The sequence below is a fragment of the Elephantulus edwardii genome, unplaced genomic scaffold (assembly GCF_000299155.1).
Source record: "Elephantulus edwardii isolate Elephantulus edwardi_28Jun2011 unplaced genomic scaffold, EleEdw1.0 scaffold00041, whole genome shotgun sequence".
Lineage (NCBI taxonomy): Eukaryota > Metazoa > Chordata > Mammalia > Macroscelidea > Macroscelididae > Elephantulus > Elephantulus edwardii.
Genome location: NW_006399791.1, coordinates 18,983,318 through 19,006,760, shown reverse-complemented (window position 1 = coordinate 19,006,760; position 23,443 = coordinate 18,983,318). Strand labels below are relative to the sequence as shown.

Genomic DNA, 23,443 nt, shown 5'->3' with positions numbered 1-23,443 from the left:
TTTGTGTGGGGAGAAGGGTGCAACAATGAATGAATGGAATCCCAAAATCTCTGTAGATGTTCATTGAAATGAAAAATAAACAACCTAAATTAAAAAAACAAAAAACAGTGCACTCAAGGGCCTCAGAGATGATAAGGATGGCACAGGACAGGGCACAGTTCAGATCTATTATTCATGGGTCCCTATGAGTCATGGTTGACTTGATGGCACCACCACCACCACGTCACATACAAACTTGATCCTACAAGGACACGTGTCTCTGCCTTCCTTGCTGGCCACTCCAAAGCTAATGTCTAGAAATTTTACTGCCATAAGATGCCAGCTCTGCTAGTCATCACTCTTCTTAGTGTTACTCTCTTAAGGACATTCTATCACAGAGTCAGCAACAGTCCCACAAAGACACATACCACTTTCCTGGCTTCTGTGTGGCTTACACATGACCTCTCCAAAGGAGAGAAAAGGCAAAACAAAACACACAGGCTCGGAATTTTCTTCCACACACAGAGTTTTTCAGCAGTACAAAAAGGGATCTGACATTTCCTTTAAATCAGTAACAATATTTAGAGATGGGACTGTGGAAATGGACAAATCAAAACACCAAACTAGTTGCAATAAGAGCTCACTTAAAATTAGACTTCCTCTGCATTCATTTTCTGAATGCTTGCAGAACAGTAACAACAGCTAAATCTTTTTAAATTACTCTTGGCCAAGCATCATAAACTCTTTGCAGTTAATTCTGATGAGAGTCTTGTTAACTAGAAGATTCAAAAATCCTTTTAACTTTGATTATTAAATCTAAGATCTAGTTTGCAAATACTAACTATAGTCTTTCCAGCACAAGTTATCCAAGCATCACTTCTGAAAATTATCTCTTTGTACTACAATGCTGAATACATTCCAGACAGCTTCCTCACCGAAGTAACAGTTCCTTAGGAATGATCTACCACCCTTCTCCTGTGTGCATCGAAAACTTTCTACAAAAGGGTAATTAGAAAACCTACTGACTGGGAAAAATCATTTAGCAAAGCCATCTTACACAAGGGTCTCAAAATGAAAGTTTACAGATCATACAGGGCCTCCACATGAAAAAGACCAATAACCCAATTACAAAATGGGCAAAAGAAATGAAGACTCTTCACAGAGGAAGACATTCAGATGAATCAAAATCACTGGCAACAGGAGAGATGCAAATCAAAACCACAATGAGATACCATCTTACCTCAGTAGCAAAGACAAAGTTTAATAGGATGGAAAGCAATAAATATTGGAAAGGATGAGGAGAGACAGGAACTCTTATACACTGCTGGTGGTATTGTAAAATGGTACAATCACTCTGGAAGGCAGTTTAGTGTTTCCTCAAAAGCTGAACTTAGAAATTTCAGCTATTCCACTTCTAGGAATACACACCAAGGAAAATATAACAAAGACACAAAGATTTAAACTGATGTTCATAGCAGCATTATTCACAATAGCAAGACAAAAGAGGCAGCCAAAATGTCCATAAACAAAGGAATGGATTGAGAAACTGGTTCATTCATGTGATGGAATAGTATGCAAAACTCAGGAGCAAAGATTTTGAAAAATACTATAGAACATAGGACACGTTGGAGAGCATTATACTAAGTTAACTCAGTCTCATAAGGAAAAATACTGCATAAGACCATTATTGTAAAAACAGCAGGATTACTAGTAAGATGTATATGAAAGTCCAAAGAGGGAAGGGGAAGGAGGAAGGAGGCTAAAGATGAAAGTGGGTGGACCTTAACAAAACCGGGTTATATCATCAGAGTGAGGGAGTGAAGAAGTTAGGAAAGATCTAGTGGGGACCTAAAAAGGCTGGGTACTGGTGCACATGGGTCAATGGTGATTAATTTTATAAAACATAATGTATGGGAATGATACAATGAAACACAATTATGAATAGAAGAATGCTTAAACAATATCTACAAACAAAACACAATGTATATGAATTTTATATGCAAATCAAGATAAAATAAAAATAATTTTAGAGGATAAAACTAAAAAGAATGGTAAGAAACTATTACTGAGCTTACCGTTCAAGAGGGAGACCAAACTTCTTATAAGCCTTGATGAACCTAAGAATATGACAGAAAATAATATATTAAAAACAGAGACATTAGTTAAAGTCAACATGGTCATGAGGAAATAAATCTTGTAAATGGTAAAAAACAGATTAGGCTCATCCTTTCCATTGTCACACAATGAGTGATACATGTTTTGAAACTAGTATATTTAAAATAACAAGTGCTATTCAAAATAAAAGTCTATTCAAATCAAAGATCTACTTTATCCTCAATGACTCATCACACTCCCAAGAAATTGCCTAGACACATAATAGAGACCTGACATGATCTTCAGAAAGTTTAAGTTTTGGAATTAAATATGAAAGAGATGATTCTTGTAGTAGAAATTTACACATTTTTCACAATTTTGTTGTAGAAATCTGACAGGACAATGTGATCAGCCAATCCACGGCTAGTTTTAATCATATGCTGTAATATTTTTCATTATTTATTTGCCCAATAATATAGCTGTAAGATTTTCAAGATGGCTATAAATCCCTTTAGGAATGAGGCAAAGTAAAACGTAAGATTTAAGAATTCCTAGACATGGCAAGAAGCTGCAACTGCAAGTTCAGAAGTGCACAGTTCAAATCTACCAGATGCTCTGCTCGAAAAGGAGAAACAATGTCCTCCTGTACCAGTCAGATCTGATTTGACGGTACACACAAAAAATAATGAAATAAAAAAAAAGATTAAAAAAAAAAGAATTCCTAGACAAAGAAAAAAAATTATTGGACAAACTGTTTTTAAAAATTCCACTGACTCCTTCCACCCAACTTTGTCTCCAACCAAAATTACATCTAGATTTCCACACATCCCTACACTAAGCCATGCTGAAGTTAACTCATGTGTTAAATCTGCCAGTCCTGCATCCTAGTAACTAGGACCTTCACTAAAAAGCAGGATGCTAGGCGACAACACAAGTATCATTTAATATACCAAGTCAATACAGCAATCTTGTTAGGTGATAATATAAGAAGAGATAATAGGAAAACATGAAGATAGAGTACATGGAGACAGAAAGAAATAGCACTGAGTAGGACAACTGCTGAGGAACAGATATTAAAGGAACAATCTGGATACAAGAATTAGGAAAGTGAACACAAGGACTAACTCTACATTCCTCCTTTCTAATATATATGAAAACAATTTTAGGTCTGAAATACAATGTCTGGGATACCTTCAAAACAATACAGGGAAGGTGAAGCACTTCTACAGTAGAGGAAAAGAAATCTCCAAAAGTCTGCTTCAGCTTTGTCAGAATTCTGAAAAGCAACCAAAAGCCTACGGCATTCTAAGGATTTTTTTTTTAACGTAAACTCCAGGTCAGAGTGGAAAGTGTTCTGATATTTTACCTTGCCAGACTATGTTCTCTTCAACTCAGTGTCAGCCTCAACAGCACATTCACAACTACAATACCTGGGGAAACCACCACTGTGGCAGTCCACAGTCCACTGTCCCACTGGATGGGGCAGAGCACATCTGAAACTCCGCAAGTCCCATCTCAAGAGAACTACGACCTCAGCAGCTCACTGAGAAGCTCCCTTCCCAAGGCATGTCTTTATTGACTTGACTCAGCACTTGCTCTTCGACAACTACTCTATCCACATTGCCTATGGATAAAAATGGAGAAACAAAAGTAGCAAGCATTAACTATCACAGCTGCCCAAAGCAATGCTTCCAGCTATGCTAACAAGAAGCAAAATAAAATGGAAAAGGTGGAACTAAGACATTAAGACATCAACAGACAAAGATCCACATGTTACCCACCTTCTGGTGGCGCAAGACACCGAGACTCTCAAGGTAGCACAAACAACCTCCAAAAGAGACCCCTAAGAGAAAGCAACCTGATCACTGTGCCAACATCAAGTGTCTCCTTTGCACTGAGTAAGCCGTGAAGAAGACACACTAGTGTTCACTGTCGATGTCCAGGCCAACAAGAACCAAATCAAACAAGCTGTGAAGGTGCTCTTCGGCACAGAGGAGGCCAAGGTCAGCACCTTGATCAGCTGTGATGGAGAGAAGCATGTGTTCTATCTCCCCTGATCATGATGCACTGGGTATTGCCAACAAAACTGGGATCATCTAAACTGAGGCCAGCTGGTTCATTTGACATACGCTTTTTTTTTAAACATGCACAAAAAGCCATGAACAGGAAAGTTGGGAAAGCTGTGACATATTCCCAAGAATCTAGAAGGTCATACATGTGCAGGACTGACCCTCACATGGCTGAGCCTGAAGCTGTGCAGAAACAGGAAGAAAAGGCTAAGGGCAGCGCTGTAAACTGCCTGTCAGAGCGCTGGCAGCTGGTGCAACCCGCACATACACAGCCATCAGCAAAGCCGCTGACCTACAGCTGTGAAGCACTCAAGGAAATGTCTGATCACTAGCTGGCCTGTAAGCCCTGGTGGCACAGTGGTAAGAAGATGTGCTGCCAACTCTAAGACACACGATTCAAATTCACCAGGAGAAAGATGAGCAATCAGCTCCCAAGCCACTGAAAGCCTCTGAAAATCAGGTGGAGGGTCAGCTCTGAGTTAGTTCCCACTCAACCGCACACAACAAGCTAAGCCGAGCAGAGTCTTCAAATGCCTTGAGGGAAAGCATACTTAACAAAGTGTGTCCATAGAGGCACTTACCAAATACACAGCAACAGTAACACCAGCAGCAGCCAGCATGCATCACAGAGTCTGGCCAGCCAACAAGGAAAGGAGAGGCGGAGAGGCAGAAACTGATTTCTAGAATTGGCAGATTATGATCTTTATAGAATGTCTAGTGTCCAAATTAAAATTATAACACACAGAGAATATAGTTAGTCCATTCGCAAGGGAAAAAAATTCAACAAACTCATTCCCAAGGAGACCCAGCAGTTAGATTAATGAAACAAATACGCTACTATAAATACATCCAAAGGATTAAAGAAATTCATATCTGAAGACATAAAAGAAAATATGAGCTCAATTTCTCAAGTAGATATTATCAATAGATAAAAATTATAAAAAAGAACCAAATATAAATTGTGGCACTGAGAAATACAATAAAATGGAAAAATTTACTCAATTTTAATGGCTAGGGGGGAAAAAAGAGTCAGTAAACCTGGAGATATGTCAACTGAGATCAGTCTATGAAGCAGAAAGAGAAAAGAATGGATAAAAAAGAAACAGGCTCAAAGACTTAAGGAATGCCTTCAAGAAGAAAGAATATTGAAGAAGTAATGGCCAAAATCTTCACAAATCTGGTAAAAAGACATTTATCTGCACACCGAAGCAGCTCAAAGAATTTCAAACAAAATAAACTCAAAGACAGCCACATCTACTCACATCACAAGCTGTCAAAATCTAAAACCAAAGAAAAGCAGCTCTTCACATAAAAGGCAGTCTTAAGAAGATTAACAGCTGATTTTCTGGGAGGCCAGAAGGCCATGAGATGATATGCAAGATACTGAAAGAAAACAATCACCAATCAAGAACTCGATTCTTCAGATACTAAGAAAAAGAGATTGCCAGATAAGGAACACAGAAAATTCACTGCAAGCATGATGTTGTGGCTGGTTGTCAATGAGCTAATTCAGATTGACAGTGAGCTGCCCTAAAAGAAATATTAAGAGTCCGTTCAGCAGAAAGCAAAGGACTGTTGAAAAGAATTCAAACCCACATGAAGAAATAAAAAGCACCAATAAAGGTAACAAGATAAATAAACACAAAAACCCAGTATAAATGTATTTTCAATTCTTTTCTTCTCAGTTTGATTTCACGGACAACTGCTAGAGAAATAATTATTACCTATGTGGTAAACATATAATCTGTATGTCTAGAACAATACAAAGAGGAATTGGGGAACAGGGCCACAGTGAAGTCAAAGACTGTCTATATGCTTGAAATTATCTTGGTATTAGTACAAACTAAACTGCTGTAAAATAAAATGCTAAATTTAATCTCAAAGGCATTAACCAAGAAAAAGAATAAAAACCACTGTAAAAGAAAATAACATGGGAATTAAAATGGTATATTAGAAAACACTTCAACACTAAAGAAGGAAGTACTGACAATAAAGAAACAAGAAAATCCTAAACCATGTAGAAAACCAGTAGCATAAACAGGTTTAAATTGTACTTTATCAATATCTATTTACACAAAATATAAATGGTTACACAATCTAATCAAAAGGAAGGGATTCACAGAATGGATGGAATTATATGTACATATTTTTATGTGTGTAATATATATTGCTATAAACTGCACAATAGTAATTTGTAAATTACTGTAAGGCTATATAAACTGCACAGGAGTAAACTGCCATCTTTCTCTTATAGAACTGCTAGTGGATTTGAATTGCCAGCCTTTGGGTTAACAGCTCATCACCTTACTGCTACATCACCACAGTTCTGTCTCTCGCTCTCTCTCTATACACACACACACACACACACACACAAACACACACACACACACTCACTCACTCTTATTTTGTAGTCTAAGTATATGCTGATTACAGATTCAAATAAAAGATAGTTACTAAAAGGGTAGAGAAAAAGGATATACAATAATTCTAGATGATGTTGTTGTTATGTACTGTCGAGTCACCTGTGACTTATAGCGACCCTATGTACAACAGTCCTAACCCTGTTCTATCCTGTGCCAATCTTATTGTCTTTGACACACCTTCCCCCATTACTCTAGTCACTAAATCAATTAATCTCATTGAGGGTACAGTACCTAAAATACAGCTGGATTACTATTTATCAGATAAAATAAAATTGAAGACAAAAGTTGTTACTAGAAGAAAATGTAAAATTATTTTATCAGGATAAAAATATATATTTTCTTCTTACAGAAGAGCCCCCAAAAAATAGTAAAAAGATCCTGATAGAATTAATAATTAAATAATGTTAACTAGAGACTTCAACATCTCACTCTGAAAAAGGGAAAGAGCAATTAGATACAATAGCAATAAGAAGATAGCAAACAACATTCAAATAACCAACAAGTATCTAAACCCCACCATGTCCAATAGTAGAATACACATTTTTCTCAACATAGTAAAAGGGTGGGGGGACACCTACTAGGGAAGAGAGGAAATAGGATGTCTATTTTAAAACAAACTGAAAATGATTAAGTGATAATTACAGAAATGCCAAACTTTAACCTGTCACGATTTGCAAATATTTACATTTTTCCATAATAAATTTAAAAAAAAGGATAGACACAACATTCAGGGGGAAATACAGTCCTCAAGTCTACAAATAGAGTAACCTAAGATTATTTGATAGAATACTGAGTAGTCATAAAATTAACTATTCTCAAATTTTATTTTCTTCAGACTTCAAAAAATAATGGTGAATTGGAGAAAAATTATTTGGAAAGAGCAATTTTAGATTCTAATTTTTAGGAGAAAGAGGCTTGTGTACCATGTACCAACAAAGATGAGGTAAGTAATGATGTCTAAAGTAAGAAAGACGTCTAACATGGATCACATAAAAAAACATTAATTTATGTTATTTACTATTTTATAAATGTTATTTTACTATTTTAGAAATTAACAATGTGTTGTTCCATTATTTTTTTAAAAAATCCATACAACATCCCATATCAAACTATTATTAAACTGATATGAGCACCAACACTGTTGGGAAATGGACTGAAATGTGGGGTGGAGGGGAGCTAGTGTTGAGAATGGTTCTCCAAAATTCTGAAGAGTAATGATGTCAGCCTAATGACTGAGGTGCACCTGGTTCATGGTCTTTTCAATCACTTTCAATATATCTGAGAGCTGGACAATGAATAAGGGTGACAGGAAAACAACTGATGCCTTTCAACTGTATTGTTCAAGAAGAGCACTGAATATGCCCTGAACTGCCAAAAGGACAGACAGAATAGTCTCAAAGCAAGGATGACAAAGCTTCATCTCTTATGCTTCAGACATGTTGCTAGGAGAGGATATTCCTTGGAAAAGAACATCATGCATGGAAGGGAGGAGGAACAGCTAGAAAGAGGAAGAACCCCAATGAGGTAAATTGACACAACGACTGAAGCAATGGGCTCAAGTGTCTAAGGACAGGACAAAGTTCTGGTCTGCTGTTAATAGGGTCACTATGAGTTGTATTTGACTCAATGGCACATAACAATAATTATATTTACTTACAGACACACACACATTGATATATTTAAGTATATGCATAATCACAGCCATGTACATATATGTATGATCAGTCTTAAATAAAAAACAACAAAGTTCTGGCTCAGAATACAGGTAGTCCTTGAATGTCCCAAGTCATTTCTAACATTAAGTCAAACAAGTCTTTTTTTTAAATTCCTATTGCCTTTTTTATCAACATCTCTACATTCCATCTTTTCCTTTAGAGATTGGAAACATAGCATACAAACCTATAAATAATCTTTTACTATATGCTGTTGTGCCATCGAGTTGGCTGTGACTTATAGTGACCCTATGTACAATAGCTTTGGAGACTGCCCTGTTCTGAGCCAACATCACTGAGCCCGGCACACCTACCCCTATTGCCCCAGTTACTGTGTCAATCCATCTCTTCTGGGGTCTTCCTCTCCTGCACCATCCCTCCACCCTTCCAAGCATGATGTCATTCTCCAAAGATCAGTTCCTCATGCCCATGTGCCCAAAGTATGTGAGACAGAAGTTGCAAAATCATAGTCTCCAAAGAGAAAGGGAAGGGTGGAGGGTCAGCAAAGAAGAGGAAGACCCTCAGCCAAGTAAACTGACATGGTGGTTGCTGCAATGGGCTGTTGTGTGTCAGGAAGTGTGAGGATGGCACAAGATAGAACAGGGTTCAGATCTTTTGTTCATAAGGTTGTTATGAGTTGTGCAAAACTCAATGGAACCTAACAACAAAAACAAAAGAGAAACTTGGTTTCACCCTCTCCAAGACAGACTATTTGTTTTCTTGGCGGCCCATGGTATGTTCTCTTCTCCAGCACCACATTCTTCTGTTGTCCTTAGTCATTACCCTGCTCTCTGACATATATTTTAGTAATACATACATTTAAATACCCTAACTATTGCCCTAATGAAAAGCTGGATAATTGCCAGCATTTGGTATCTGGACCTGCAAAGATCTGAAATTCTCAGATGGTATTTCTATGTAAAGCTTAACAAGGTTTGTTTATATTGTCCTTCTCTTTTTTCCTTTATTTATTTCAAGGTAACCTATCACAGCCTTGCCCAGCTCTGTCGTGAATTCTTTGGCAGTTCTGGTGAACTGGCACTTCCTGCTTCTCCAGTTGCACCCACATTATGTAAGCCAAGTCTGCATGTGAAGCAATGAAACCAGACCTTGTTGGCATTAAAGTGCTCATGGTAGTCTCCTTGCTGTTCCTTCAAGTTTTAAAGAAGGCTGCATGCTTTTGTTTGAATTGTGAGTAACTCACAGGAAGGCAGAATGCAAGTTTTCTTTGTAAGCTGGCAATAGCTTTTTCTTCTCATGGAGCGGTATTGTTTCTTCTTTGTTTAAAGCGTCAGTTTCGTGCCATTTGCTCCATTAAATATCTCCAAAATCCTATCCTTATGATGACTGCTGACAGCTGAATGAGTTCTTCTTCAAGTACTGTTTCATCAACTTTCTCTCCATTATCTTGGGCCTTTATATCCACGTCTAGAGCCTGCCTCATCTTCCTTTATTCAATCACAGCTTTCAGTGGGCTGTCTCTGCTAGATATACTGTGGAGGAGGAGATTAGCAGTGCAGGTGTTACCGTCAGAGAAAACCTGAGTAACTCAGCCAGTGAGCTTCTTCTGGCAGGGAACACTAAGGTCATTGGTCTACGCGAGCCAGCAGAGTCCAGGTCCTTACAATGAGGCTGGAGCTGCAAAGGCTGTCAGGCATGGCCACAGCTCAGCTATCATATGTCTAGAGCTAAACACTGCCCAGCACTCTGCCACAATTGCTAACGCTGGCGCTGCTACATGTCAGTGTTTTGAAAAGTAAATCATAAAGCTGAGCATCAGCAAATGAACACTGAAGAATGACAAGAGTCATCAAACTACCCTCTACAACTCCAGATGCAGCACACAGCACTAATGACAACATGTGCAAAAGACACACCAACTTGACGACCTTCAATGTGGTCTGTGGTTAACGCTAACACATTGTAAATCAGAGACCACCTGTAATCTCCAGTTGCTTCTTTTCTCTGGCTGCATTTCTTTGTGAAAATAGTAAGGGGGAAGAAGTCATGAGTAAAATTCAAGAGAGATCTGAACTGAAAAAAAAAAATCTTAAAAGAGGACAAATTTTCTTAGAAATTTGGGGGTAGACTGAGCTTCTCTTGTGTTTTTTGGTGAGGGTGAGTCTAGGCCTGAGAGCTTGTCTTTCTAAACAAGGTCAAGTGAGACAGAACCTCACCAACCTTCGGATCTCAGCATCCGTAAAGCCCTCCACGAGGTCCTTCCGCACACTTCGGGGGCGCCCTCTGCGCTTCGGCTTCTTGTCATCATCGGAGTCATCGGTTTCACTCTCTGAGGCAGAGGACCTCTGAGCCTGCCTCTTAGACTCAGTGTCAGAGTCACTGTCATTTGTCTGAGCCTGAAAGAAAAAAGAAAAGAAAAATCATTCCATGTCCAAAAGGCCTAGGGACTAAGGTTAGCCTCCACTTTGAGTACTCAAAACTTCCTGTTACTTCAGATACATCAATTTTCTGCCAACATATAACAGGGCAGTTGCCATGGAGTGAAGGGAAACTTGCTTGGGATATTCCTACTTCTAAGTATGTATTATAATAAAATGACCACTGAGCTAGAATAAAAATAGCTGTGTTTTAGATTACTGTTTATTTACTTGGGCAAGTTACTTTACTTCCCTCTTTGTGCCTTTGTTTTCTCATTTGTAAAATGATGAATAGGGCTTACCAGAAGACTTTGCACAAGGATTAAATGTATCACTTAAATGGAAAAGCTCTGGTGGCCTAGTGTTAAGAAATTGCACTGCAATCCTGAAGGCACATGGTTTGAATCTACCAGCTACCCCACAGGAGAAAGATGGGCAATCTCTTCCTGCACAATTTACTGCCTCTGAAAACCCACCAGAGGATCAGCTATGTTCTGACTCGATGGTACACAACAACAATAACAAATGTAAAAGCACTTAGAATTATGCTGGCGCACAGCAAGTGCTCAATGCATGGTAGCAAGTATTGGCTAATAAAACTTGTTCTACCATCTCAAAGTTGTTTTTAAAAAGTCACATTAGTGCCTCTAATGGAGTTCTATAAATTGCAAAAAGTGGGTGCTCCTTATTTATAGATGTTACAGAATAATTTATGAAATAAACATCTGTACTAGGTGCTTTGAACACTTACAGGGGAAATAAAAAACTTGGCTATCAAAGAATAGATGGCAGTGTCAATTAGAACCAAAGTGTTAGGATAACAGATTCTAATAGCATAAGCAAAATAACACTTCTGTCACGTCCAGCAGCAGTTCAGCCATTTCACATCAAGTCGACGTGCAAAGACCGAAGGCTTCCAGCTGAGCTCCCAAGCCCTGTGCATTTGTTTTTTCATTCTCCAGGGCTAGGTGTCCTGTGGAAAAACTCTGCCCTAGAGCCTCTTCCTTAAATAATTAGCACACACCTATATGTAGGGGGTACGGCCCTATCTGTCATCTCATTCGTTCACCTTTTTAGTGGAGCTCCGGATCCGGGGCAGCATATAAATCTCTTCGAGCTCCTTCTGCCGCTCCTCCTCTTCCACTTTCTTCCTTTGCTCTTCTGGAATGATCTCATCCCAGTCCTTGTGGGGCCGTTCTTCCAGCTCTTCTTCATCTTCCATGGTTGCAAAGTTGGCAACCTTAAAACAAATGCACAACCCATTTTCTCATTGACTGATCCCTACTTCTTCAAACACCAACACACTAACCCATTGAGGGGTTTTTATCTAAGCATGAATATTAAGATATTTTTATAAGAAGGCTCTTATATCAGCAAATGCTGCAATGCAATCCCAAAGGCTGGGCAATCTTCTTTGTGATTTACAGCTGGAGGGCCAGCCATGGGTTGGTTCTGACTCAACGGTATACAACAACAACAACAACTTCAAATTTTACTTTTGAAACAAATGAGAATAATGCAAATGGATATGCATATCAATATTTGAATATGTACATGAGAATTTAACGTTCCCAAAGGTAATGTAAGGCCAAGGGCTAGACTCTGGAGGTCAGACCACCTAGGTAGGACGAAATCATGGCTTCACCACTTTGTGTGATTTTAGGAAACTTTCTGAACCTGTCAGTTAAGTGCCTCAGTTCCTTCCTCTGTAAGTGGAAATAACTATAGCTATGCAATCATCAGACTGTTGTAAAAAGAATAAAGGAGTCAGTATATGTAAAGCACTGGAAATAGTGCTCAGAACAAAGAGTCATTTCAGTGTTATTAATATTACCTAAGAAAATCTTAGGGAGCTCTGGTGGCTTAGTAGTAAGGAACTGCACTGCCAAAGCAAAGGTACACAGTTCAAATCCACCAGCTGCTCTGCAGGAGAAAGGTGGGCAATCTCCTCCCGTGCAATTTGCTGCTTCTGAATAACCTGCTGGAGGGTAAGCTTGGAGTCAGTTCCAACTTGCTGGTACACAACAACAACAAGGGAATCTTATACCAAAGTGTTCCTTGTATTTCTACCCATGAAATTAAATTAAAACAAACAAGTGGATTATCAGGAAAACAACAGCGATTTAGGTCAAGCCCTTCAGATATAACCTCTAGGACATGTAGACTCCTACTATTCAGCAAATCACTAAACACTTAAAGCATAATGGCCAAAAGGGCTTCCAAAAGGCAGAGTAAACTGCAATGTGCTCACTGCTTTAAACTAACCTGTAACATCTAAAATTTTTATATTCGATTATCATTCAGTGTCCCGACACTGTTTAAAAAGGGTGCAGTGGTCATAAAAGTGGAATGCTGGAGGAACAGCAACACACCCTCTGTCCTTCTGTACCCTCTCCTCCACATCCTCAGGTGTGTTACTCTGGTCCAAGAGCTTTCTGACCCATCCAACTCCTCTGTCCTCCCGTTAAGACCTGTGGCTGACCATGCCTCTCATCAGACAGGACCGTTCCCTTCCAGCCACTTCACTCGCTTCTCCCTCAGTCCTGAGAGGGTCACTGCCCTTGACTATCACTGTAACTTCCAGCTACGCCCTGCTTCCCTGCAATGCACAGAACCAGCCCACCCTTGATCCTTTCAACTGTTTTTAAGCCAATCTTGAAATCCCGTGCCTCCAACCTGGGGGCCTGCCAACTAAGGAAACTTTCCTGAGGTCGAGTATTGCTGAGAAACCCACATAAGCCTACTGACCGGTTCCTTTCAAAGCCGCACCATCTATTCAGCTGACTCCCTATCAAGGTCCTTCCCAAACGCCTGGCAGTTACTTTCATAGGGAGGACTGGTGTCTACGCACTCAACATCATCATTACCCAGAGAGCAACAACGACCGCAGGGCAAAGCTGAAAGTTCACACAGAGAGTATGACTAGTTACGAATCAATGTCGAGGCCTCCCCTCCACAGTGTCAGTCATACCTTAAACTGAGACAGAAGCTCATCTGTGGCACTGGTGGATACTTCATTCTCTCTAGTCTCCGCCAAACGCAGAATTTCATCTATATCCATTTCCTAAAGGATCAAAACCACCACCATTACGATGAGAAGGCAAAAGTAATCAGTAGTCACTTAAAATCTTTAGTACAAATAATCAATTTTCCTCTCTGGCATCCCATTTAACTTTATACTTGCACACTATATTTTTTACTTCTAAAGTTTCAAGCTATTACTTACAGAAATAATAAGAAACTCAGAAATCACAATAAAGATAGTGGAATTAAAGAAAAGAACCCTCAAATACTTTTCTTATTCTTTCTTAACTGATTTAGTAAGAGCTTTAAACTTCCTATAACAAGCTTTGGTGATTTGGTCTATGGGAAACTGCCCTGCCAGCCCAAAGGCAGTGTTTTGTCGGGGGTTCGAATCCATCAGCAGCTCCTCAGGACAAACATGGGCAATTCTGCCCTTAAATTAACAGCCTCTGAAAACTTCCTGGAAAGACAGCTACAAATTAGCTCTGACCGTAAAGCAATGAGTTTGAGGGAGTTTTTAAAACTTCATTGAATAAATAAGAAACTGTAACCTTCCTGTAATTATTGAGTCATACTTGACTCAACAGCACTTAACAACAACAGAGTCTTAGAATCTACTTCCAAGGAAGGCTGAGACTCTCGGTTTCTCTCAAAAACAATGATTTCCCTCATTATTAATTACCTGAGGTTCTGACTCCTCCCCTTCAAGTTCCTTGAAGAGATCCTCTGCTCCAAATTTCAAAATAGCTGTCAGCTCTTCTTTATTGAAAGGGTTTGAACTGTAGAAGTAAATTGCAATTGTTGTCACAGGATTATCAAATCATCTCTAGGAAGTTCCACTTCAGAATACTTATGTTTTATAAAGCCATCAAATAACTAGTGAAAATGTAATGTCAACCCCCAAGAAAATGGACCTTTCACATTTTTCTTTTTAATCCAGAGAATGAGTCCGTGGTGGTAAACTTAACCAAGCAAAAAAGAAAGCAAAACTGTTCCTGTGAGTTCATCTATTAACTAAGAGAAGGAAGAGAGTCTCTGTCCTCTGAGTGAGAAAAGTTTGCCTCATGTCTGCTGCACACAGAAGAGCCAGGCTTCCCTCTCCTAGTTCTCTAGAATGGGAAATACCTGAAAATAACTGGTGAGGAACGAACAAACGACTAATGTGCATTTACCTTCAGGTCTCAATAATCTGATCAAAATTTAAATTCTATAGGAGAAAAAATGACTATCCTTTTGAAATTTAATTGAAAGTTTGCTACTTTCCTTCTAGACCCCTCTCTATCTTCAAGAAAGCAAACAAACTGATACACACATAAGCATTTTTGCAAACAGCAAGAAAACAGCTGATAACTCAACTGGATTGACTTTCTCTGCTGAAAAGTCAAAGGCATCGCTGTGCTAAGGGAAAGCCTGCTGTGGGGCACCCAGCCACCAGCCGGTGCCATGTCACATGCCACATGCAGAGACGGAAAACAAGGGTGACGTGCCAGAAAGGGAAAAAAATGATACGGCCAGAGAAAGTCTATGCAGAGAGGGCAGATAAGCAAGAAATAAACATATAAATAAAGGTGACTGGGGTGGAGGGGCAAGAAAATCATAAAAGCAAAATGAAATGAAAATGCAGTCTCCTCAAAGTCATAACTAAGCATGTGCCAAGTCATCAGGAGACTACTGTCTGGTGCAGGGAGCTCTGGCAGCTTAGTGGTAAGGAACTCCATTGGCAACACAAAGGTATGCAGTTTGACTCTAGTAGCTATTTCTAGGGGTAAAGATGGGTAATCTCCTCCATGCAATTTGCTGCCTCTGAAAATCCACTCGTGGGTCATCCCTGGGCTGGTTCTGTCTGGACAGTCCACAACAATAGACGTCTGCTGCAGAGAATTCTATTTAACCAGTCACTGATGAAAAACCAATTTGCATCTTCTTGCTGCCATCTTTCTGACAACTTACTTTGACCTTCCCGAGTTGTTTTCCAGAACTGTCCGGCCAGTGGTATCCATACGCTGAATCACAAGATGGTCCAATACCATCTTCTTTTTGGCTCGTTCTATGATCTCCTCTTCCACAGTCCCCTTTGTAACCAAGCGGTAAATATTTACCTGCAGGAAAAACAACTGTTATACTAAGGCATGATTTTTTAAAAAAAATAAATAAAATCATCCTCTTCCCAAAATCCTGGAGAGGACAATAAAAAAGACTTGTGCACTACTGAAGGTGATGGGCTCAGGTAAGTCACTTAAGCAAGTATTTTACTATGTACAGTAGGTCATACTCTTAAATAGTCTCTAAGAATTGTTACAGCATTTCTCCAACAATACAAGGTGCTCGGCTGGCACAGTCAGGGAGGACCTGCACTGCTAATTTAAAGGTCAGGCCTCTCTGGCAGTTCAAATCCACCAGTGACACTGTAGAGGAGATCTCCATTCAGGTCATTTACAGGTCCACTAGACCGTCTGTACCAATGAATCTGAGTCTGTTCTACCAATACAAATTTCACTAAATACAGTAACTAGGGCAATGGGGTAGGTGTGTCTTAGTCAGTAGGACTGGTTCAGGACAGGACAGGCTCCAGAGCTGTTTTAAGTAGGGTCGCTATGAACTGCAGGTGACCCGGCAGCACATAACAACAAACAACAACATAATCTGTTTCATTGACAAAAATTTTCACCAACATAGAATCTCTGGTCAAGTGTTAAACTTTCAAACTTAACCAATGCATAATGAGTAGATTTAAAGATACATATATGAAGGAAGCAAATATATATTTTCTAATGTACCTTAATGCTAACAGACTAAAACACAGACCATCTTGAACAATATTCAAATACTTAGCAACTTCATATTAAAAAAAAACTTTTAAAGTTCAACCTATTCATCATATATCCATTTTGGAGGCAAACTCATAGAAAGTTACTAACAGTGTACTTTGCTTTGACAAACACCAAGGAAGGAGTTCATCTCAGATATAAAAACATCACTCCTATATTCTATTAAACAAACAGAAATCTTCCCTTGGGAAAATAAAAGCAAAATGGAGGGAAATACCTTTATAAACACCCTAAACGGGCTGAATTCTCCCCTACGGTGAGTCACGTGTAGAGCTTTTGCCCACTGACCTGCTTCTTCTGACCAATTCTATGGGCACGGGCTTGTGCCTGCAAGTCGTTCTGGGGGTTCCAATCAGAGTCAAAGATGACAACTGTGTCCGCAGAAGCCAAATTGATTCCCAGGCCACCAGCCCTCGTCGACAGCAGGAAGCAGAAGTCCTGTACACAATGCAATACACTACTTTATGCGGGGTCCTTCTCAGACCCTTCTCAATATTATTGCTTTTTAATTTTTGACTCATGTACTTTTAACTTGTTAGTTAAATTTGTGTCTTCTAGGCTGCAACACTTCCATGATACATCTTCAAGGATATGAACATGTACGGCTAAGCACAATTAATAACAGTGCATCTAAATTCCAAAATCAATCTCCATAATAGTCTATGTGTTTCCTACTGCCAAAGGGGCCCTTTAGAGTAGTGAGAGAAGATCTTCACCCTGAAACCCACAGCGTCCCTTTTCAGCAGGAAGTAGCTAAGAGAATACGCCATCCCCTTTTCCTTATGAGTCAGGGTGAAGTCTCTCTCAGGGAGGAGTGATAGGGAATGGCAAAGGACACACTGACAAAGATTAATCACAAGCTGCTCTGCCAGAGAAAGAGAAACAATCTCCTCCAGTGTGGTTTACAGGCTCTTAAAACCTGCAAGGTCAGCTGTGAATTGGCTCTAATAATAACAGCAGTAACAACAGAACTAATAAAAAAGAAAAACAAAACCACAAACAGAAAACAACAAATGTTAACAAGGATATGGAGAAGTCAGAACAATGGCAACAACAGCAATAAAATGCTAAGGCTGCTTCTGTGTACCTCCTGAGATCCGGCTCCTTGTTCAGAGGTTTAGGGCCAAGGTTTCATGTGACATTTCTGGTTAAATGGCCTAATAATATGTTTAGTGCTCTTAAAGCCTAAGGAATAATAGCTGGGTTATTTTCCTCTAGAGCAACAGAGAAAGGAGAGTCACGGACAGGAGGACATGGATAGGGTAGTTGGTTAACTGCCTCCTTTGCATTGAGACCAGAAAAACTGGATGGTGCTCAGTTATCATTACAGAACATTCTGATCAAAGATACTATCGTGAATGTTTATCAAAAGGGAGAAAATATAGTACAGAATTTATGTTTATGAAGAAACCTAAAATTTAAATAGCTATGGAGATTGGATGAATCTCTGAAGCCACTGCCCTGAAGTAATCTTTAACCCTTAAATCAAAATATCCTTTAAAATACTTTTAAAACCAAATATAGTTTAGATTAGTGAAAAAAGGCCTGCCATGAGCATTGTGCTCTTCCAAGAAATATCTATATAAGATCAAAGGGACAATAGAAACAGAAATATTTACAGAGAGAGCACTAAGTTTATGTTAATGAGGGGATAACAACCCAGAAAAGGTAAGAATGATTGATTGTATGGCTCACAGAATGTAGTAAGTTCTACCTACCCAAACTGTTCCACCAGTCTATATATTGCTGAATATATGATAAACTATAATAAAAAGTCCTTAATAGGAAATGGAAAAATCAGAGCAAAACTAATGTCACTGAACAATCTGTGAAGAATTCATCCACCAGGAACCTAATTTGTTGTGTGAATTTTTACCAAAACACAACAAAGGAGTATTTCTTAAAAACTAAAGAGTAGATGGGTCTAGTAAGCACATATCCATGATCCTTTTGGTGGAAATGCCAAACAAAAACATAGTCTACAGGGGCCCTGCAGAAACCTGCAGGTAAGGAATGTGCCCTTGTGGATGACATGCCCAAGACACATAATTACCTCACGTCTGAATGATAATATAAATAATTTTTAATGTTACTCTTCACTAAAAAATATTAGGAATTATGCTATGCTTACCTAAAATAAAAACTTTAAAAATTATAAAGCTCAAAAGTTACTGAGGATGAAATATAATAGAAATGTTCACCCATAAACAGTATTGACTATAACTCTCTTAGAGACTTTGCTTTAGAAGTCTCTTAAAAACACTCATATTTTCTAAATAAACATCCACTAATAATTGTTAAATATACACTGCTACAGGCTGAGAAAATACTAGAAATTAAAAATTGTTATTGACATAAGAAAAATGTTCAACATTTAATTTAACTAAAGATAAAAAATGGTATTGAGCATGATTCCAATTTTCTGAACATAAAGAAATAAGTTCTTCCACTATATGGAAGGAAAGAAACCCAAATGACGTAAATTAAGTGCCTCCGTGGTGGGGACTGTTTTATGTTCACCATCCTCTGACTTTTCTAGATGAGCATATACTTTTTCCCCAATAGTAAAGTATCTTTTCTATGCACCAAATGAAAGACCTGAAAAATATATAAAACATTAACAAAACTGAAAAAGGAAATATACAACACTACTATAGTAGTTGAAGACGTCAATACACCATTCTCAAGAAAGGATAGAACTACCAAAAAGAAACTCAGCAAAGATACTGGAGAATTAAACCACACAATAAACCATTCGATCTCACAGATATTTATAGGCTAAAGCACCCTCAAAAAGCACAGTATACCTTCTTTTCCAATGTGCATGGAATGTTCTCCAGAATAGATCACATTTTCGGTCACAAGGCAAGCATTAAAAAATTCAAAAACATAGAAATAATACAAAGCATCTTCTCAGACTACAATGCTACAAAATCAGAAATTAATAACAAGAGGATAAAGGAGAAAAAAACCCCATACATATAAAAGCTGAACAATACCTTGTTTGAACATGAGTGGGTACTAGAAAAAATGAAATTAAAAAGTTTCTTGAAACAAATGACAATGAAAACACAACTTACCAAAAATCTCTGGGAAACAGCCAAAAGTTATCAGAGGTCAATTTATAGCAATAAGCAAACATATCAAAAGTCAGGAAAAAATGACCTTTGACTCTCTAACCCAACATCTCCAACAAACTGAAAAAGAACAGCAAGAAAACCCGACACCCTCTAAAAAAACCCTGAAAAGGACACCACCAAAATAGAAAACTATAGGCCAATATCTCCTATGAACACAGATGCAAAAACCCTGAATAAAAAAAAAATCCTGGCAATCAGAATACAACAATACATCAAAGAAATAATTCACCATGACCAAGTGGGATTCATAACAGGTATGCAAGGATGATTCAACATAAGAAAAACAATTAATATAATTCATCACATTAATAAAGCAAAGAACAAGACCCACATGATTCTATCAATTGATGCAGAAAAGGTTTGTGACAGAATCCAACAACCTTTCCTGAGTAAAACTCTCAATAAAATAGGATTAGAGGGGAATTTCTTCAACATAGTAAAAAGTATATACGCAAATCCAAGAGCCAACATTGTTCTCAATGGAGAGAGATTAAAGGCATTCACTTTAAGAACAGGAACTAGGTAAGGATGCCCACTATCACCTCTCTTATTCAATGTTGTATTGGAAGTCTTAGCGATAGCAATAAGAGAAGGAAATAAGAGGTATCCAATTGGCAAAAAGGAGGTAAAATTATCTCTAGATGCCAATGATATGATAGTATACTTAGAAAACCCTAAAGACTCAGCAAGAAAACTACTGGACATAGTTGACCAATTCAGCAAAGTAGCAGGATACAAGATCAACATACAAAAATAAGTTGGATTTCTCTACAGTGACAAAGAGAATACAGAGCCAGAACTAAGAAAATCAATACCCTTCACAATAGCTAATCACACGTTTAAATACTTGGGAGTGCCAGAAGCACAAAGGATCTATTCAAAGAAAGTTACAAAACATTACTACAGGAAACCATAATTGCAACCCAAGCAGATATATGCACACTCATGCTTATCATGGCTTTGTTTACAGTAGCAAAGAGTTGGAAACAACCTAAGTGCCCATCAACAAATGAATGGATAGAGAAGTTGTGGTATATTCACACAATGGAATACTACTCTGCATTGAAAAACAAGGAAGTCATGAAATATACAAAATGGGTGATCCTGGAGGCCATTACGCTGAGTGAAATATCTCACTTACAAAAGGACAAATACTTCATAGGGCCACGGTTGTAAAACGGGACTGACATCGGGGTTGAAGGGAGACTGGGAAAGATACGCTAAATTATGTATACTGCATTGCAACAGATGAGGGAAAGAACTGTTTAAAAGGGATATATGATTAGGTATTACTGTCATGACAGGAGTCCAGAACAAAGGCTGCACAGTGAATTAGACTTGGGGGGAGATACTGTATAACAAAGAAAGAATTTTTCTTTTACTTTTCAAAGAGAAGAGCGAACTGAGGGGGGAGGTTGGGCAAGGGAAAAAGTGTAACAATGAATGAATGGAAATCCAAAGTCTCTGTAAACTTTCATTAAAATTAATTAATTAAAGAAAGAATCTTTTCATTAATTGAAAAACTTACCTAGATTTGGAGAAAACAGTAGAAAATCTGTATTCCATATAAAGCAATACAAGAGCAAGCAGCTGCTCATTTGAAAGCTAAATCAAATGTAACTAGGTTTTCCTGAGAAAGGGCAATATGAAATATTCAACTTGTACTTTTTATTCCTAAATTATGAAAGGAACAAACTAATTCCAACTAATATTTTATAAAGTATCTAACATTGATGGAGTGCTGGTGGCCTAGTGAGTAAAGTGCTATTCTGCCAACGCAAAGCCAAAGGCTCAAATCCACCAGTTGCTCTTTGGGACAAAAATGGGCACTCTCCTCCCAGGTGCTTTACTTCTGAAAACCCACTGAAAGGTCAGCTGTGAGTCAGTTCCAACTTCACAGCACAAAACACCACCAGCAACAGTACAATATGGTAGAGAATGTGCTAGGTGCGTCATATTATTACACACATTTAATCCTCCCAGTAATGATATGAAGTTGGTGTAAAAATTATTTTGATCTTACAGTTGAAGAAACTTAAAGAGGAGGAAAAGAAGGGATAGAAATTAGTAATTTCATTCCTCTTAGCCTTTTTGGATGCAGGACTGGCATCCACTTCCTAAACAACGTGCCTCTGGAAACTCTATGGACTTTGAGAATTAACGATAGTTAAAGAAAGACTTCAGTTCTTTTGTTCATAGGGCCGCTTATGAGTCGTGCTCAAAATGATGGCAATCAAAAACAACATTCGGAGCCCTGGTTCTGAATAGCACAGTGCCCAAAGTGCCCAAGGAGAATGAAAATTTTAGGTTATAGACACAGCCAGAATATTAGAATCTAATTAAGACTCTATAGGCTAGAAGAAAGGAGCCCTGGCAGCATAGACCATAGTCTGGTAGTCTGGTGCACTGCTAATTAAAATGTCATGTGTCGACAGGGCTTTAAAACCACCAGGGCCCTCAAGGGAGAAAGATGAGAAGTCTCCTCCATTGAGATTTAGAGCCTAGGAAACCCAATGAGTCATAAGTCAGAACTGACTTCACAGCAATGAGTCTAAATTTATTTTGGGTCTATAGAGACAATGGATAAATCAACAGACACAGACATTAAAGTGGGTAAAGGTCTTAAGTAGAAAGTCAAGTTGTTTTACCTACATAACATAGACCATGGCCCAAAATGCTAACACTTTGAAACACTTGTAGCTCTGTCTCTATACTGCCACAAGTACAGTCTATATTAATGCTTCACCCTCTTCTCTCCCTACTTCGATCAAATCCCAAGGCATTTAATATTTCTGGTATATACAAATAAAAACATTACACTTTCCAATTATCTTTTGTAATACTTTACAATAAATACACCAAACAGAAAATATAGAACACCAAATCCAAGCTGGAAAATGTAGCAATGACACTAAACAAGAACATTAAACCTCATGGAACTCAGAGTCAAAAAATATGATACAGAGCAAAGAGATTTTTCCAGCCTCAATCAACAAGAGCACAGATTAGAACTCTTCATGTAACACACATGTCAAAATTAACACTAACAGTCAACCCTCTTCCCACCTCCTATCTCCCAAGACCAGCAATTTGGAATCTAGAAGCCATCAGAGAAAGTAGCTGATCATAGAACTACTCTTCATGAAAGAAAGAACAGAAAGATAAACAAGCACGCGTACATTTTCTGGGGTAATAAACAATGAATAGGATTCCTCATTCCTTTCTCAAGGCAGAAGAAATGCTCTGCAAACTGTTTCTGAGACAGAATGCATTAAGTTGGAAAGGACTTTCCCCTTGACACAGAGCCCACCTCCAAAGTAAGAAAGCCATGCATAGTGTACCTCAGACCCATCTGCATTGAAGTGATCCAGGGCCTGTTTTCGGATTTCTCCCTTGATGGAACCATCCAGGCGCTGTAAAAATACACCACAAGAAAATCATAAGGTAGAAAGGTCAGCGACATGAAAATGGAACACCAGACCTGCAACCTTTTATGCCTACAACACTCCGTGAGTAAAAATAACCAGAACACGCTGGCAAAGGGCTGGGTTTAAGCAGCACACACTGCGGGACCGAAGCTCTCTGGTTACAGACTCAGGGTCAGATGCTTCAGATTCAGAGAGTCGTCTTAGGTTTACCCAAGGAGCAGAATGGCTGTGCAGACCCATGAGGAGAAAGACATAAGCCAACCACTGCTTAGAGCATCTGTTTCTCCATCTGAAGCTATCTAACAATTAGCTCCTGCAGAAAACTGCACTTCCTAACAAATGTATTAAAAGTATCTAGGTCAAACAAT

General features: G+C 38.6%; 1 protein-coding gene across 1 annotated transcript in view; it reads right to left on the bottom strand.

The window, feature by feature from the left end:
• Positions 1-23,443, bottom strand: part of CHD2 (chromodomain helicase DNA binding protein 2) — a 143,156-nt gene that overhangs the window by 42,968 nt on the left and 76,745 nt on the right. The window contains exons 20-27 of the mRNA XM_006885193.1: positions 22,989-23,060; positions 16,796-16,945; positions 15,630-15,778; positions 14,362-14,458; positions 13,627-13,719; positions 11,725-11,895; positions 10,459-10,634; positions 2,055-2,096 (exon numbers count right to left, since the gene is read on the bottom strand). Coding sequence (XP_006885255.1) covers positions 2,055-2,096; positions 10,459-10,634; positions 11,725-11,895; positions 13,627-13,719; positions 14,362-14,458; positions 15,630-15,778; positions 16,796-16,945; positions 22,989-23,060 — 950 coding nt within the window. The remainder of the gene's footprint in view (positions 1-2,054; positions 2,097-10,458; positions 10,635-11,724; positions 11,896-13,626; positions 13,720-14,361; positions 14,459-15,629; positions 15,779-16,795; positions 16,946-22,988; positions 23,061-23,443) is intronic.